The 18,471-nt window shown below is 39.8% G+C and overlaps 1 protein-coding gene across 1 annotated transcript; it reads right to left on the bottom strand.

Moving 5' to 3' along the window:
- Positions 1-1,520: 1,520 nt before the first annotated feature.
- Positions 1,521-2,024, bottom strand: LOC141614135 (uncharacterized). The gene has a single exon (XM_074432891.1). The coding sequence runs from the start codon at positions 2,022-2,024 to the stop codon at positions 1,521-1,523; it is 504 nt and encodes a 167-aa protein (XP_074288992.1).
- Between the last annotated feature and the right edge of the window lie 16,447 nt (positions 2,025-18,471).

Here is an 18,471-nt window from a genome sequence, read left to right as displayed (position 1 = left end):
GAAGTCGTCTTTTGAACCTACCTTGTTAGGTCTCTAAAGTCAACGCAAACCTGAATTCTTCCGTCTTTCTTGGGCACAGGGACTATGTTGGCCACCCAGTCAGAGTATTCGGAAACTTTGATGAATCCGGCTTTGAATTGTTTGTCTACCTCTTCCTCGATTTTCAGGGCGCATACGGCGAAGCTTCTGCTTTACGGGTTTAGCTCCGGGTTTATTGGGTATCCTGTGCTCTGAAATCTTTATAACGATCCCAGTCATGTCTTTGTAGGACCATGCGAATACGTCCTTGTGTTCATGTAAGAGGTCGACGAGCTGCTGTCTTTCCGAGGGGTCAACGATGGTCCCTATCCTAAGTTCTTAAGGTGTTTTGTCGGTCCCTTCCTTGATGGGTTCGGTCTCCTCAATGATAGGTGTCATATCTTCTCGTTTGTCAAAATCTTTGGCTAGGTGAGATGGGTAGTCACTCAAGTCAAATTCCTCATATTCGTTCAGAATTCCATTGCAGTTAAATTGAGACGAGTCCTAAGCAAACTTAGCGTTCATTAAGTCGACCTGAGCAAAAAGGTCGGATAGGACAGACATCTCATGGGCAGTCAGAGGCGACACAGTAGAGGAGGTGGCCCCTGGAACAAGCTCCAAATTGCTACCTTCTGCGGGAGTGGGGGTGACCCTATTGACTCATCCTCTGAGGCAGCCACAAGTTTGCGATAAAACAGTGGAAAGGGGACTTTGACCGGAACATCAGGAGCGCTAGGAGCTAAGACAGACTCAAACTCACACTCACACTTAGACTTCTTCTCGTCTTCACTTCCCTCCTTGAACATAAGGCCTTCTCCAGTTGTGATCTTGAGAATGCGGTCCTCACAATCGGTCCACTTGACAGTCTTCCTCCAGCCTTGTGTAGCTTTCTCTGGGTCAGCATCAGAGATTAAGGCAGTGGGATCGAACTGGTTGTCTTTGAGAGCGATGTTGATGATGTCCTCATAGTCGAGGTATTTAATATTGTCTTCTCCGAAGAGGAGACTCACGGCTTGCCCATCTAGACAAGGGGTTGATTCAGATTTGGTTGACGCGGCTTTGGTGTTGTCGGGGATGAAGTAGCAGTCTTGTAAGACCTCTACGCCCGGGTGTTTGATCTTTGCTACGGGGTCGTAGATTGGCTCTGGAAAGCCGTTGTAGAGCTCGGACTCTCCCTCGGGGATGAAGTAGCCGTTGAGAGTCAAGTGTTAGGGTCGGAGGATGACTCATTGCTTTTTGCGCTTCCGTTCTAGGAGACCCATTTCCTGGATGTCTTCATCGTTCGGTTCATAGCCTAGCCAAAGGGGATGTTGGCGACCTTGGCATGTTTCATGGGAGGCAAGGTGCTCTTCAGTGGGTTAAGAGGTAGGCCCGGGAAATAACCCTGGCGCATCAAGATGCGGTTGACTGTGAGGTTCGAGTATGAGTCCCAATCAAAGGGCGTTGATTCATCGGTTAAGGCATTCACATCGTGGAATCCCCACATTTCGTTGTCGTCCTCCTCAATGACTTGAGAGGCTGTTCCCTTTTTCATGATAGCCTTTTGTTGGGGATGCAGGGATCGTGATTATTTTCCCGTTTAAAGTGACCCTGATTTTCTGATGAAGGGTTGAAGTGACAGCCTTGGCCGCATGAATCCAGGGGCGTCCTAGATGCGTGTTGAAAGAGGCGTTGATGTCGACCACTTGGAAACTGGCTTGTCTTTCCAGGGGTCCTATTGCAATGGTCAAGATGATGAGCCCTGCGACCTTACGACGAGTGTCGTCATAAGCACGTACTTTTTGATTAGTCGGTACCAAGCCAGCTTCCTTGACACCCAGTTTATGAGCCTTCATGAGGGGAATGACGTTGACCACAGATCCGCCATCCACTAGGACCATAGGCACGTTCCCTTTTAGGCACTGCACAGTGATGTAAAGGGCCAAGTTATGGTTGGCTCCGAACGGAAGGATATCTTCGTCGGAGCAAATGATCGGGTTGTTCAAGTCATGGACATCCCTGGTCATGTGTGCCACCACTTCTTCTTGGGAGGAGGTAGAGGGAACTGTCAACTTTCCCAAGGCTTGTAGCAAAGCCTGCAGATGTTCAAAGGATGTAGGAATCAGTTGCCAAATTGATATTTCGGCCTTGGCCTTTTGTAGTTGCTTAAGGATCGAGTTCTCGGGAACCCTGGGTTGAACGTCCACGTCTGGGACGACTTGGTCATTCATTGTGGGAATAGTTGTTGAATAGTTCCGATTCTGGTACGGGCGTCCGGATCGGGTATGGTGACCGATCTCTTTTGCCCGTTTGCCTTTTCTCTAAGAAATGTAGCCATCCTCTGCGTCGTCTCTCAATATACCGTTGATTTCGGGATCGCGAGGGTACCTTGGAGGGGTATTTCTCGGCAGAGAGTTTTTGTAGGGGACGTTCTTGTGGGGTAAGTTTTTGTGGGGTTGATTATTGTGGGTTTGATTATTGTGGGGTGCGTGCGAGAATGCTTGCGAGAGCAATCCTTTCTAGAACTGGGAGTTTTGGGTGCTTGGAGGACCCTCCCTTGGGGGTGGCGTTGGTGTTGGCGGGTTGAATACCAGCCGGTGATAGGCGTCCTCAAGCCGGGTGGTTCTTTATGAGAGACTGGTTATGGCTTCTTCAGCCTGCTGGAACATGGTGAGCATGGTTGCGACGCTGAATATGAACATCCCGTCCCGGGTGTCCTTTTCCAAGGCATTCACCTCGTCTTCAATAGGGAGGATGCGGGGTGAGCAATCCAGAGTTGGCCCGTCATCGGAGATGGCATGGATTCCCAAGAGGTCTGTCTTGTTATTTGGTTTTGTTGGCGGAGATAAAGGTAATTCCCCTTTCTAAATCATATCTTGAATGTCGTGCTTTAGCTTGAAGCACGCTTCCGTGTCATGACCTTTGCCCTGGTGGTATTGGCAGTATGCGCTGGGATTCTAGAAGCGGGTTTTCTTTGCCTCTGACGAGTCCAGAGTGGGCCCGATTGGCTGTAGTTTCCCTTGGTCCATGAGTCTTTTTTGGGCGCTGGCATAGGTTGTTCCCAAGTTTGTGAATACCCATTGAGGACGTTCAGTTTTCTTCGTGGTTGGTTCGAGGAGGTTGACCTCATCGTTTTTTTTTGTCTGACCATAGGGACGAGATCCAGTTGATGTAGACCCCTGATAGCCTCTACCTGTGGTTTTGGCTAGAACGCCCTTGCGCAGGTCGTCTTCAATGCGGGTTCCGAGGTTTTGCAGATCCTGGAAGGTTTTGATGTTTTGATATCTCAGCGGGTTGGCATAAAGTGGACGCAAATTGTTGACAAAATTCTCCATCAGAGTTAATTCACTCGGCTTACTGACTAATTGGGTGCTTACCCTCCTCCAACGGGTTAAGAATTCTGTTAACCCTTCTTTGTCATTCTGAGTCAGGACCTCAAGAGTGCGGGTGTTGGCTTGGACTTCGACGTTGTTAGCGTATTGTTTAGCAAATTCAATGGCGACTTCGTCCCAAGTGGTAATGCTCTTTAGGACGAGGGAATAGTACCATTGGCGAGGAATTGGCCCCAGGGATGACGGAAGGATCTGGGTGAAAAGTTCATGTTTGACTCTCTTGATAAACATGTAATCCTTAAAGGCCCAAATGTGATTGAGTGGGTCCTCTACTACCTTGAACTTGGGTACATCAGTCAAGGTAAAGTTGTCAAGCAGCTGATCCCCAACGGGTTCGAATCTTCGATTGTTCTCAAGGTGGATGTTGTTACCACGAGCTAAGAGTTGTTCTTCCAAAAGCTTGATCCTTTTCTCAGTTTCGTTCAAAGGCGGGGTGTTGTATTCTCCGGTTTCCGTGTTTTCCAAGGTGTTGATACGGGTCTCGACACGGTCTAAGGTGACCTTAAGGGCAGTGAACATACTGGCTAGTTGAGGAGTCGTGAGATCTTTGTTGTCATCGTTGGTGTTGGACAAAGGTGAAGATGGGGCCATGGCTCTGACGAAGAAAATGGCTCACGTTACATCCCAATACGACATGGTTTAACGACCAAACGCAGACACACAAAAGACAGAAAGACACTTTTGACCCAATGAGACGAGGGCAACCGTGTTTGGTGCCTCGGTGCTAACTCGATTTATACTGTGACGGTGTTGACGGAACTTTGACTCACGTTCAATTGTAAGGGCGTGACGCCGTTAAACGAGACTCGAGGTGAGACGACTCATAAGTAAAAACACATAAGTACGTTTGCTTTGTCTCGATAGACATGAGGCGGAATTGGAATGGCCGACTGGAATTTTCGAAAATAGAAATTTTCAAAAAGATTCATTTGTCGCATTATGGACGGCTTTCAAAGAGTAGGGATCTTCAAAAAGTCGGTCAGTTGAAAATTTATCTTAGGTTTGTTTTCAAAAGACGGTTTGAATTGAGTTGCGGCGACTCTGAAAACAATATGCTATTTCCGAAGACGGCTTTTGAAATTCAAAATCATGTGCTTTGAAAATCGAGTTTTGAAAGGTTTGAAAAGGTTGTGGTCCCAAGAACGGTGTGCAGTCCTCAAGATTTAAAAAGCCTCGAAAAAGGGTGTGTGTCATTTTCGGGGTTTGAAAGAGCCATCGTGTCAGCGCGAGACAGGTTAAAATCCGTGTCTTGACGTGGCGATTATAACGGCCTAAAAAGGTGTTTTTGAAATGGTTGTAGAAAACCAGGTTGAAAATCGCCATTACGACGGCCTAAAAACACGTGCTTTTGAAATGGTTGGAGAAAACCGGGTTTGAAACTTGTCATTATGACGACCTAAAAAGGCGTACTTTTTGAAATGGTTGTAGAAAACCAGGTTTGAAAATCGTCATTAAGATGGCCTAAAAGGGCGTGCTTTTTGAAATGGTTGTAGAAAACCAGGTTTGAAAATCGTCATTACGACGGCCTCAAAAGGTGTGCTTTTGAAATGGTTGTAAAAAATCAGGTTTGAAAATCGTCATTACGACGGCCAAAAAAGGTGCGCAACGGTCGGCGAAAGATCGAGGTTTGAAATGGCCATTATAACGGCGCAAAAATGGTGTTTTGAAAGTTTTGAAATGACATAGAAGGACTTATGATCACATAGCACATAAGAACTCGCAGTTCATTATATTATGCATAATGCTGACACGGGTTTTGGCTTAAAAGGGTGGGTTACACACCAAGCGATCAATCCCCGATTTTCGAGAGGGATAACAATCCAAACAAAATGTGTAAGGAGGATGCCCTAGCCTCGTGCACGAAGGAAACAAATGCTCTTCGACGAAACAATAATGTGTAACGTCAATGGTATGCTTGACTCAATCGGGATTCCAAGCGCGGGGATGAGAAAACTCATGCTGACGGGACGAGCCAATTGGTTGATAAAGATTAGGTTTTGGGCCCGGACAAGGAACCCGACTTATGACCGTAATATCAATTAATGCATTTCAACCAAGACCTCATTCGCGTCTCCTAATCTAGGGATCACAAAGACATAAGTGTCCTAGTTTTCCCAAGCGGAGTCGTCAATCTGTGGACATAGGCCACCCGCAATGCCAAGCCAATCCGTGCACGTGCAACAGTCTGAAAGCCACGCTCGGTGGCGTAAAAATGCATTCGACCGGATCGCTTTAGATCGGTCAGTCTCGTCTCAACAAGGGTTTCGAAACGATGTTAGAGATGTTCGGAGTCGCCACCAAGCAATTGTGGGATGCTTGGAAACCGTTCAAATCCAATTTATACCTAGGTGAACCAAGGCAAAAAGCAGTGTTTGACATAGGTACTAAAGATAAGGAGCCGTCCCTCTTTTGCATCCTATCTCTAGAATGACTCTCGTTCGCCTTGGATAAGGTCATCCCCTATACAAAGTTTCTGAGTAAGAGGTGATGGTACGTATTGGGAAGCCCATTAATCGGACACCCAATCCCGCCCACGGTAGAGGCCTCTGCTGATCGATCTTGGTTGGTTGAATGTAAAAGTTGATAAAACGGGTAAATGCATAAATGCGCTGATAGATCATAGATCCTAATTAGACTCTCTAATTAAAATTCAAATTATCTTATAATTTGTTTTAGTTGATCTATGTAACATGCATGAAATATAAAAGCATAATAATATAAAAGATGAGGAAAATAATTTTTCTTACATTGAAAATGGTAGTATTTGGGCACAACCAAGATGCCATCTTGGTTGTTCTTGAGCTATTTATCAATGGCAAGATCCTCCATAAACTCAAGCTTCCAAAGAGAAAGCCTCCTCTCAAATTGCACCCAAGAACAACACCCAAGAATCTAACAAGTATTAACTAGATACTTGTTAAATTGAACCATTGATAATATTTATAATATTACTAACAAGTTTAGTGAATATTTATTTTAATTACTAACAAGCTTAGTAAGTGTTCTTATTACTTTTAGAGAGATGTAAGACTAAACACACATGCAAAACATAAAGTGTAAAAATGAACAAAAATAATGCATGTATGTATGTAGGTGGCCGACCAAGTGAGAGAGAGTGGAGTGTTGGAGTGGACTTTGCTTTTTATTATGTGTCCAATTGTTTATCACATGCATTAGAACAAAAGATAACTTATGGAAGAATATAAAGCAAAGTGAAATGATTATGTTTATAATCATCCACTACACTCTATTTTACACGGTCCAATGCCCATTTACGGGTCCATGTTGGTTCTTATATTTGTCGCACAAATGCGTGTAAATTTTATTTAAACATCGTTTTATGTTTAAACACTTCCCGATTAATTTTGTTCAAAACACTCCGTAAACATACGTGTACCGCTGCACATTTTTTTTTTTGATGACGAGGGGGTTGAGTCCCCCCCGGGCCCATGCATTCCCGCACCACCACATGGACCATGTAAACCACTCCTTCGGGGGCTGCAGTGGCGAAGTGATCATCGCCCCAGCTGGTAGTCGAACCCGGGACCTCTCAACTCCCGCATTTCTGCAAACTTCAAGGTTTAACCCGGCTACCACTGGACTAATACCACTTGGTTTCTACACATATTATTTACGTACTAATATTAATCACATTAATTAATTAGTACAATTTTAGTGAATTAACAATTAATTAACTACAACCCGTCTCAAAAAACTTGTTATTTAATTATCGCATAATTAAATAATAATTGCCGCACCACGAGTTCGCAACTCAATATCTCTGTAAATTAATTAATCAACTAACTCTTAGTCAATTTATCAAGGGACTAATTAAACTATATCTCATACAATTAATTAGTTTTTGTGTTAGGGTTTGTTCCTTTAGGTGTGACCGAAAGGGATCAGCTGAACACCGCCGTCTCACGACAGTAACGTCAAACCCTAGTTGGCCAACCGTTACCGATATATGTTGATCAGCTGACTACTATTGCCAATTAATATTCTATGCATATTCCTTAATGAGATTTAATAATATTATCACGCACTATTGTGGAGGACAAAACTCCAACAATCTCCCACTTGTCCGAGACATGTTGTCCGATGATTATAACACATAATTGTGGATAACAACTTATCCCACCAATATCCTGCTTGTACCCTACAAGAGTGTGTTACCGATTCTCTTGTCCGTTTTAATAACAATCTCCCACGCAATGCAAGTTGTCTTTCAGGTCGCACTTGCACATGAACATATCGTGAGTGGTTTTCTCGATCGAGAGTGTGACTGCAAGACCGGAACAATCTACCATAGATTACTTCCGAGCGTGGCCACGCATTTCCCAGTCACAACTCCTCGAGTGGCCTAGAGATGTTTAACCCCAACGTGGGTGGACAATTTCTGTCTGCCCTATCTATCCTTTTGCACAATACAGATCACCATGACCCAGTAGATGTCCTTTGGCCTCCTTTCACGGCACGACCTAGAATAAAAACCAAAGTCACTCGAAAACTGCACAGGCTCAGATAATAATCTCCAGTTTAAAGAATCGACTCATAGGAATATCATAGAAGTCCCTACCACGACCAGGCGTCTGTAATAGATCTAAGGGACTCTATAAATGTCACTGCCCAGCAAAGTGTCTTACAGTCTGCCTATATAAACGACTAGTCATCCTTATAACCTTATGGGGCTGAACCTACCATCAATCGTCTTACAATCTAGTCACTCCGAGATGTCACCTCATTAAGTGACTAGGGGCTAATACAATGTTCATCCTATTCACTTGAATTGGGGTTCAAAATTGTCTCCACAATCAATTCGGATAAACAAGGTATTTATGTTTTCAGTCAAACTGAATGAATGAGTTCTTAAAGAGACTCAAACAATGAATGCGATCATCACTTACGTAAATATTAATACTCCCAATATTTACATAACGATCTTCAGCAATTAAGGTATATTCCTCAATCACATTGCGATGACATAACCATCATGTCTACCTTATGCCAACGACTTTGGTTAGAGGATTAGCAACAGTTGCATCACTCTAATTTCCATTGCTATTTTCCATTTTGTTCTATGCAATATTTTCATCACATAGAGCCTTTCTGAGTACATGTGTAAACAGGTTTTTAGACTCTGGTTCTAAAGCCAGTCAAACACACCCACTGTTTTCACAGTCTCTCGGGAGACGATATTCGGCTAACAGAACTACTCTAGTTCCATTAAACTCCGGATATCAACTGTCTCTTATATAACATCCGATGTTGTGATGTACTTAGCTTTCGTTCATAATTTCTACGTATAACACTTATACATACACATTCTTCATATGAAATCTTATATCTATGACTCCTCATACATATCGACTTTATACATGTATAACTTCTTATACATATTATTCTTTATGCACATATCACTTTTACATGCTAACAATTCCTTAACGAGGCCAATACCATCTTATAAGCATAGGAATGTAATCGTGTAACCCTTTTACACGAAATTCATTAATTCCTCCAAACTACAAGAGTAAATCCTCAGTGCTTCTCAAGTACTCAAGGATGCTCTTGATAATCATCTAGTGATACTCAGAAGGAAATGATTGGTAATGACTTCTCATATTCTCAACATGATAAGTCCCGACGAGAGAAGCTTTTAGCATATTTACTAGATCCTGCAGCGGAAGCACAAGAGATCATATTAATTGTTCAACAACTTGAACGAGTCAAGAATCTTATCACATAAGTCTCTTGACTAAAATGCTAGTATCCATGGATATTTATCTCATCAGATCCGGATATTTAAGATGCGCCATGCTACTCTCAAATATTCACCCGAGAATACTTCAAGTCACTAATATGTCAAACACATATTTAGACTAAGAAACATCACCTTAGCTACATTTATAGACACTAATATGTCAAGCACATATTTAGACTAAGAAACTCACTTTAGCTCCCACTAAACTCCATGTATCATCATGGTACCTCGACAACTCGAGTATTACCATTATGATTAATGACATGATTTAACCCAAGGTTCCAACTCTTTGACGTATATAATATCACAAAAGGGATCTTTCAAGAATGCTTGGCTTCTTAGCATTGACAAGATCAACAAAACTTCTCCCAAGGAGAAAGTTTCGTTATTCTTTTGCTGAATCTCATCCTCATGAGAGGCTATATTGCTAATAACATACGAATTGATAAAGGCATTTGGGTTGTCACAAAATCTCTGTAACGAACTCAAAATTGAAACATCTGACGTAACCTTTATGATAAGATCAAGGTAACCTAATTTGGTGCAAAGTATTCTCCCCAAATCAAGTCTCGAAAACATCTCATTTTTCCTTAGTTATCACATCTTGTGCAAGAAGACCAATTCGAATTGCATGGTGACACGCCATCACATAGAGTTCATACTATAGAAAAGCCTTTGATGAGAGTTGAAGATTCGTCACTTTCGAAAAGTAACGCAATATTATCGCAAAATTATCTCCTTATAACCACTGAGCCGCAAAAAAGAACATCTTCTTGCATTGTACTCAGTTTGTGGATCTTGGACTTCCGTAAGTTCAAAATTTCTCCCACTCTGTCTTCCAGAAAATGAAAATATTTCTAGAAAGACAGCATTACGAGCCACAAACTCTTCGTTCTCGTTTTGGAGGAGTAAAACCAGTGGTTCAATTTTGGATAACCCTCACAAATACATAAATTGGTTCTGAACATAAACATTTATGGTCCCAAATGTATAAAAATGACAAGTTAGGGACCCTCCATATCCATATCTCATATGGAGTTATTTAGGCTATTATCGTCGAGTTTTAAACTTTTAGTGAGAAAGTAGCTTACAAAATTGCGAAAAACCTCAAACCATATCTCATAAAGTTTGGTTTATCTTCTTGACTACACCATACTCTATGGTGTCCCAAGGAGAAGGTGTATGTGAACTGGTTCACAATCTTCTTAGTGATCATCAAGGTCATTACTTAATTATTACCCATTTGACCTTCAAAGTCATTACTTTGAAATTTCCGATCCAACATTTTTGAACTTGTCGTACTTTTGGTTTACTACTTCATTTTTAAAATATTTCACGTTTCAAAAATCACTTTTATGTCTTATTAAATAGATACGAGGTTTTCATATCTACTTAACATTACGGTAAAAGTAACGAAGTATATATATAACCAACCATCGGCCTTACACATCCGTATGTATATGGTCAATCACCTCACTATTGTGTTTCTTTTCTGCAAAAGAAAACATAATACATGCACACAAACCATAAGATTCTCAACCAAATGGTTGTTCAATGTGCTTTTCGTTTACTCGTTTTAAACAAATTTACTTGAGGTTTGATCAATTGGGTTCACCAGATTAGAGACTTTAAAATCTACAAGATAGTATAACATTTAGTTTTTGTGAAGAATGTAAAATACCTCTAACTTGTGTGGTCTAAACCAACCACCAAGTTATCATAGGAGTACAACCTTTTGTTTTAAATCACATGAGTGATGCCTTCTATGTTTAAACATAGATGATTACATTCTTTGAAAACTAAATTTAGGTACATTTGTCCTTATCGAAATCGTTGCTACTCTAGCATCATTTCGATAAAAAAATGTCCTATGCTAGATGTCTTGTATTTTATCAATTCATGTAAACTTCTTTACAAAGAAATGACCCTTACTTGGTATCTCATACCAAGATAGTGGAACTAGCCTATCCATTGAGTAGATTTGTCTTTCAACTTTGTCCTATCGCATACATCTAGGGTTGCATCTTCTTAACTCCCACTCACTTTCACATTCCTCTTTGCTTCAACAAGCAAAAATGAATCTCATGAAGACCTCTCTTCAAGTCATTCGTGATAATTGTATACACTTAGTAAGAGTGAATTACTATAAAGTGAGTGCAACATGTGGCAAAATCTCAACTTCTTGCGAAATTGGATTACCTAACCGTTCAATTGTCATCATATGCCTAAACTCTTTAGCGCATAAACAATCGATTTGGCCTTTCTCGAAGTGAGCCATTTGACGGTATCATATTGGTGTATTCTTTGTGTTTTTGAAAACTCTTTTCGCAAACTTTTGAATTACTCTTGAGTAAGTTAAACTAATATGTCATCATCATGATGGAGGTGTCACTTTCGAAATGAAGACACTCTTGATAAAATGTGACTCCTTATTGTTAAACTCATAATAAGAGTTCGCTACATTAAACCCCCCTTTTTAATATGTATGGACGTTAAGTTGTAAAATAATCGCAGTAATTGTTGTAAGCTTATGTAGGTGAATTAGTGAATAATAAATAGAGGATGAAATGCGCGATGTCATAGTAAATACATTTATGAAAATGAACGAAAAATAGGAAAAATGAACATTCAATATTTTAAAAACTTGATAAACATTTTTAACAAGTCCATTTATATAATGACCTCTCACTAAATTATATAAATGATTCCCAAATCCGTCTTTAGACAAAAATAGGCATCGCTTGGGCGAAACATCCCATCATTGTGTAAATTCGGTAAGTCAACGGTTGACTAATTCTACCTCTAGAACTCTTGGTTGACGAATTTCCATAAATCCATCTACTAGCCCAGAATACAAGACCGTCTTATACCACGTTGAGTCCAACCAACTTTGGCGCGTGGTAACCGTTTACCACCCTACTTACCCAAGGTAAAAAGAGAACATCCCGCTTGGGCGAGCGTGACTCTAATGAACAAGAGATTCATAGGTGTTACTAATTGGTAAAGCTAATCTCAATTTTAGTTATGTGAGAGATCTTGTCAATTCAGTCATAAATTCCCTATAAGTGAACTAAGTCGGTGAATGTAAATGACATGAATTGACAATCGCGAAAATAAAATGCATGTGAATGGCGATTTTGGCATGCGCGAAAAATAAAAGCAAGCAAGCATATGAAAAATCTTAGTATGGCCTCCTGTTAATAAAAACTAGTCTATTACATACATTTCGGAAACCAACTCCTTGGTCCCTTGCCTCTTCATAGGAACATCTTCCAAAGGGGCTTCTTCTAGTGGGATTTGGAACACCTTTCCAAAAATAGACTACGTCTCGATGTAAATCCGTCTTTTGGAAACGCCGGTAAAAATAAATATTACAATCAAATTACATAGCTATTCCTATTATACATTAATTAATAAAATAAATAAAACTATTAATTAATTACAAACCGACGATACAAGATAGTATTTAATTACAAACAAATCACTATTCCCATTCATTTCGGGTAATAAGGATTAAAAATTAACTAGGCCATACTAGGTACAATAAAATAAATACTTTAAATAAATGAAAATCATTCATTCAAATTAAATAAATATGCTTAAAATGCTGTAAAAATGACAAAATCACCCTATCTAACAATCGTTGGTATCCATCTCGCTTTTGTGGATTTAATCGATTTTTAACTTGTAAAAATCAATAATCAATTCTTAAGTCTTATTTAAGTCCAAACTAATTGTCCAAACTATTTTGAACCTCAAAATTAGTCCTCACAAATTTGATGATGAATAATTAGTTTGATTTGGTGATATTTTGCTAATTAAATCGGTAAAATCATAACTTTTAAGTAATAAATCCAAAATAATTGAAAATATTACAATAAATTGAAACAAAAAATTTTAGTATTCGGGAACACTCCCAAGAACACCGAAATGACAGAAAATTACCCAAAATTTTGGATAAATGTTATGAAGAAAAATATCGATATTTATCGGTTTTTAACCACTAAAACCAATAAACCTCAAAACAAGGTGAAAATACATTTTAAATTTCACTTTTAACTTTTAAATCATATTTTTAAATGTACATAAATTTATAAAGGGTAGGAACAAATATTTCGAGTATATGATTAATTTATTTCACTTTTATAGACTTTTAACTCATAAAATCAATAAACATGCAAAACATCAAACCAACTTTAAAAATTTTACATACAATCTGTAGAAACTATGCATGAAACATCATAAAAATTTCATAACCCGAAATCAACATTTAACTATTTTTAGTTAACTCTTAACCAAAATACGACATTTTTGACTCGGTTTTCTACCAAAAATCATTAAAAATAGCAAAATAACTTCACAAATCACCAAAATTTACCACAAACCTTTTGAGATCAGTAGGTAGGCATGTCCAAAAATTTTCGTGCTAAAACCTCTTTTAACACCATTTTTTTATTTTTTCAAATTATCTCATAATTTGTTTAATATGCTTAAAATCAACATGCAAATTACAAGCCTAAGCTCTTATACCACTTGATAGATGATAGATCCTAATTAGACTCTCGAATTAAAATTCAAATTATCTTATAATTTATTTTAGTTGATCTATGTAACATGCATGAAATATAAAAGCATATTAATATAAAAGATGAGGAAAATAATTTTCCTTACATTGAAAATGGTAGTATTCGGGCACAACCAAGATCACCATCTTGGTTTTTCTTGAGCTATTTATCAATGGCAAGATCCTCCATAAACCCAAGCTTCCAAAGAGAAAGCCTCCTCTCAAATTGCACCCAAGAACAACACCCAAGAATCTAACAAGTATTAACTAGATACTTGTTAAATTTAACCCTTAATAATATTTATAATATTACTAACAAGCTTAGTTAATATTTATTTTAATTACAAACAAGCTTAGTAAGTGTTCTTATTATTTTTAGAGAGATGTAAGACTAAACACACATGCAAAAGATGAAATGTAAAAATGAACAAAAATAATGCATGTATGTATGTAGGTGGCCGGCCAAGTGAGAGAGGGTGGAGTGTTGGAGTGGACTTTGCTTTTTATTATATGTCCAATTGTTTATCACATGCATAAGAACAAAAGATAACTTATGGAAGAATATAAAGCAAAGTGAAATGATTATGTTTATAATCATCCACTACACTCTATTTTACACGGTTCAATGCCCATTTACGGGTCCATGTTGGTTCTTATATTTGTCGCACAAATACGTGTAAATTTTATTTAAACATCGTTTTATGTTTAAACACTTCCCGATTAATTTTTTTCAAAACACTCCGTAAACATACGTGTACTGCTACACATATTATTTATGTACTAATATTAATCACATTAATCAATTAGTACAATTTTAGTGAATTAACAATTAATTAACTAAAACCCGTCTCATGAAACTTATTATTTAATTATCGCATAATTAAATAATAACTGCCGCGCCACGAGTTCGCAACTCAATATCTCTCTAAATTAATTAATCAATAAACTCTTAGTCAATTTATCAATGGACTAATTAAACTGTATCTCATACAATTAATTAGTTTTTGTGTTGGGGTTTGTTCCTTTAGGTGTGACCGAAAGGGATCAGCTGAACACCGCCGTCGCACGATAGTAACGTCAAACCGTAGTTGGCCAACCGTTACCGATATACGTTGATCAGCTGACTAGTATTGCCTATGAATATCCCATGCATATTCCTAAATGAGATTTAATAATATTATCACGCACTATTGTGGAGGACAAAACTCCAACATGCGCATCCACAAGTTTAAACCTAACATGTGAGCTTTCTATGTCGGTTGTTTATCCAAATATCAAGTAATTAATGTCAACTTGAATTTAGTGTTGATTTTCATGCAAGAGGGAAATTAATCATCCATTTACTGAGTTAGGTTTATGGTGCAGAATGTGATCCATTTGTCTTAGAAAGGCGTTTTGCAAATACGAAGTAAAATTTGGACTTGTTAATCTGATCCGTCATGTATTCGGGTTAACCGAAGTCGGGATCGTCCTAGACAAGTGCTGGAACGGAAGTAGGACCAGCATCAGGCAGCCTACTGAGGCGCGAGCCTTAGGCCAGGGCGATGCATAGGGCCCTGTCCAGGTTTGAAAACTGGGAATCAGCTAGCCTGTTTAGGTGCGAGGCAGCAGATGACTCAAAGGGGTATCTCTTGGTTGTTGAAAACATTTGTGAAATAGTTTGTAAGATGGTATTTGAACCCTTCTTTGTTGAAAAGATCGTTTAGACAGCTTTTATGCCAATATGAAGAACGAGACTTGAATAATCAACATTAAGTTAATGATATTCGATGTCGGGTTCGGTTTTGCAAGCTTGACAAGAATAGTTTTGAAAAATGTTTATTATGAACTAATTGTGTTAAGTTCATGGTTTGTAATTAGTCAATGTTCATCATCGTACTCGAGTTTAAACCGACATGGTATGTGGAACCAAAGATGATTACGCATGCATGACTAATATGGTTATTTTTGGAAAATATAAACAAATGAATAAAGGTTTTAAAATGCCTTTTAAAATGTAATTAACCAAATATTATCACTGAAACTCGGATAAACCGTCATGGTATGAGGACCTAAGGGTGAACATAATTTATGGTTAAAAATTTTTATCATGAAAATGATTTGAAACGGTAAAAACCGATTGTAAAATGAAATGAAAATGGAAAGGATGAACTCAAACACGTTTGAGTTCTTACCTGGACAGCCCATTGAGGCGTGAGCTACCTAGTTGTGACCAGGGGCTTCTATTTCAGGGCAAAACTCGGTTTGGCTCATTCGATCCGTATTTTGGACCATGTTATGCATGTTTTAGCGTATTAAAGTCATAAAAATAGATAAAAAGACATGAAAGAAGAGGATTAGTTACACCCTCATACTTATATGCTAGGTCGAAGGCGAGAAATCGACGGAAGTGTAAATAGTTGTTAGGTCGGAAAACTCGGTTGAAAACCGTTTTAGAAATGTAAAGAGTGTTTGTTTTGTTTAGTGATTGTGTAGTTGGTCGAAGTGGTCAGTCAAGTGATTTAATGCACGATGACGGTACCAAACAATGTATATGGCTTATATTTTCGATCAGTAGGTCAAAAGTACGTGTTGGTTTGTGACTTAAGAAGTCGAGTCTAGAATTTTAAGGGAGAAATGAGGGGGCGGACACTCGTGTACCTTCAAATGGTGGAATTTGAGGGGTATTTATAGAGGATTGAGTGGTTGTGTGCGTTTTGAGAGACGTGGCCACCTGGGCTACTCGAAGAGGCGCGAGCTATTTCGCGGGTCTTCGAGCTGTCTTGTCACTATCACGCACTTGAAATCACGATTTGTTCTATCCTAGGATTTGGATGTCATGATTGTAGTACTTGACCATTCAAGTATACCGGGTATACTTAACATGGAAGATTTGTGATGTTTGTTTTTTGTGTTTGACTCGGTTTGACTCGTTCTTGGAATCGGGATTTGAATTTTGAGTTTGTTTTTGGTCCGGCGTAGGAGGCCAGGAACATGAGGTCTTTTTCCAGGTACACGACCATGATGGAGGCCTACGAGAAGCTATCGGAGGAGGAGAAGGCAATCATCAAGCGCGGAGCCTTCGGATCCTTGGTGAGGGGCTGGCGAGAGATCAAAGGGAAGAAGATTCGGGCCAACATGTGTCTGATTCGAGCTTTCCTATATCACTTATGGGACACGACCTCGACTTTTCATATGATTTTTGGGGAGATCAGGGTCACTTTGGAGGATTATGGCATGATCTCCGGCTTGCCTTGCAGAGATGAGCTGATAGTTTGGCATGCGACGGCCATGAAAGCGGATTCAACCGAGGCTAGAGGTTTGATCGGCTGGAACCTTGTAACACCCCGGCCCAAACCGGGTCGAGAGAGGCTACTTGTGATAGCTCACCAAGTTGTGTACATAGCCCACAGATCAACACGGGTCCTTTATAGCGCATTTTGTCCTCACTCATGCGTATCACGAGAACCTTCCCAAGAGGTCACCCATCCTATGACTACTCCTAGCCAAGCACGCTGAACTGTGGAGTTTTTTTTGCATGGATGACCATAAAGAACGTGCAATTTGTTGATATGAGTAGTACTTCCAATCCCTTTAAGCACTAATCACTTTAAGCCTATCACTGGACCTCTTCAATTAACGTGGGGTGTTACAATCACCCCCCACTTGAAGAACGCAATGTCCTCGTTGCGCCTGAGAGCATAACCGCTAATCCAGAATCCTCCCCCGCTAGGTGGGTGATCACAATGGAGCGTATAAGAACTGCCTCTAGGAGCGTATAACAATGCCTCCCATCACCACACGGTCGCAAGGTTAGTCAGATACCACTTGTAACACCCCGGCCCAAACCGGGTCGGGAGCGGTTACTTGTGATAGCTCACCAGGATGTATACATAGCCCACAGATCAACACGGGTCCTTTAAAGTGCATTTTGTCCTCAATCATGCGCATCCCAGGAACCTTCCCAAGGGATCACCCATCCTAAGACTACTCCCAGCCAAGCGCGCTTAACAATGGAGTTCTTTTGCATGGATGACCAAAAAAGAAAGTGCACTTAGTTGATATGAGTAGTACTTCCAATCCCTTTAAGAAGTAGTCATTTTAAGCCTATCACTGAACCTCTTCAATTAACGTGGGGTGTTACAAACCTGGCCAAGGCCGCGGATAGGATACCCGGCCTAGTCCCGAGTTCTTACGCCAAGTAATACTTTGACGATAAGACTCCGGCGAGAGTGCAGATGACTGCAGGTGGTGAGATGGTGCCTCACCCACAGTGTACAGCTGAGCAGCGAGCCCGACTGTGGCTCTGGTGGTTTTTATCTTTGATTTACTTCGAAGACAAGGGGGAGAGGTTGTCGACGAAGCTTCTTCCCTTCCTTAATGACCTGAGTAGCCTAGGTTGTTAGGACTGGGTTACTCCTAGTTTTGCAGTCCCCATACGGTATATGAGGGCCATGGTTCGTCTCGAGCTGATGGAGAAAGGGGACTTCTCCTACTACTGTCGGTCTGGGTCTCATTTTGGAGGTATGAACCTTCCTTTATCATTCCTTTTAATTCGTAGAAATGATAGAACTGCTTAAAAATGAACGATCATTTAGAAGCATGAAACAATATGAATTGAACTGAATTGGATTGGGGGGAATTATTTTGAATTGGAAATTTGACTTGATTTGAATTGAATCTGGGAATTTCTTATTCGAATTTTGAATTGATTGGGGAATTTTTTATTTGAATTTTGAATTGATTTGGAATTTTGAATTTTGAATTTTTTTGAGCTC

The sequence above is a fragment of the Silene latifolia genome, chromosome 11, assembly GCF_048544455.1.
Source record: "Silene latifolia isolate original U9 population chromosome 11, ASM4854445v1, whole genome shotgun sequence".
NCBI lineage: Eukaryota > Viridiplantae > Streptophyta > Magnoliopsida > Caryophyllales > Caryophyllaceae > Silene > Silene latifolia.
The sequence above is the reverse complement of the archived record's forward strand: the minus strand, read 5'-3'. Positions and strand labels throughout refer to the sequence as shown.

Bases quoted from the DNA above. Each gene is read 5' to 3' on its own strand.
- LOC141614135 (XM_074432891.1), bottom strand. From the start codon at position 2,024: ATGACCAGGGATGTCCATGACTTGAACAACCCGATCATTTGCTCCGAC.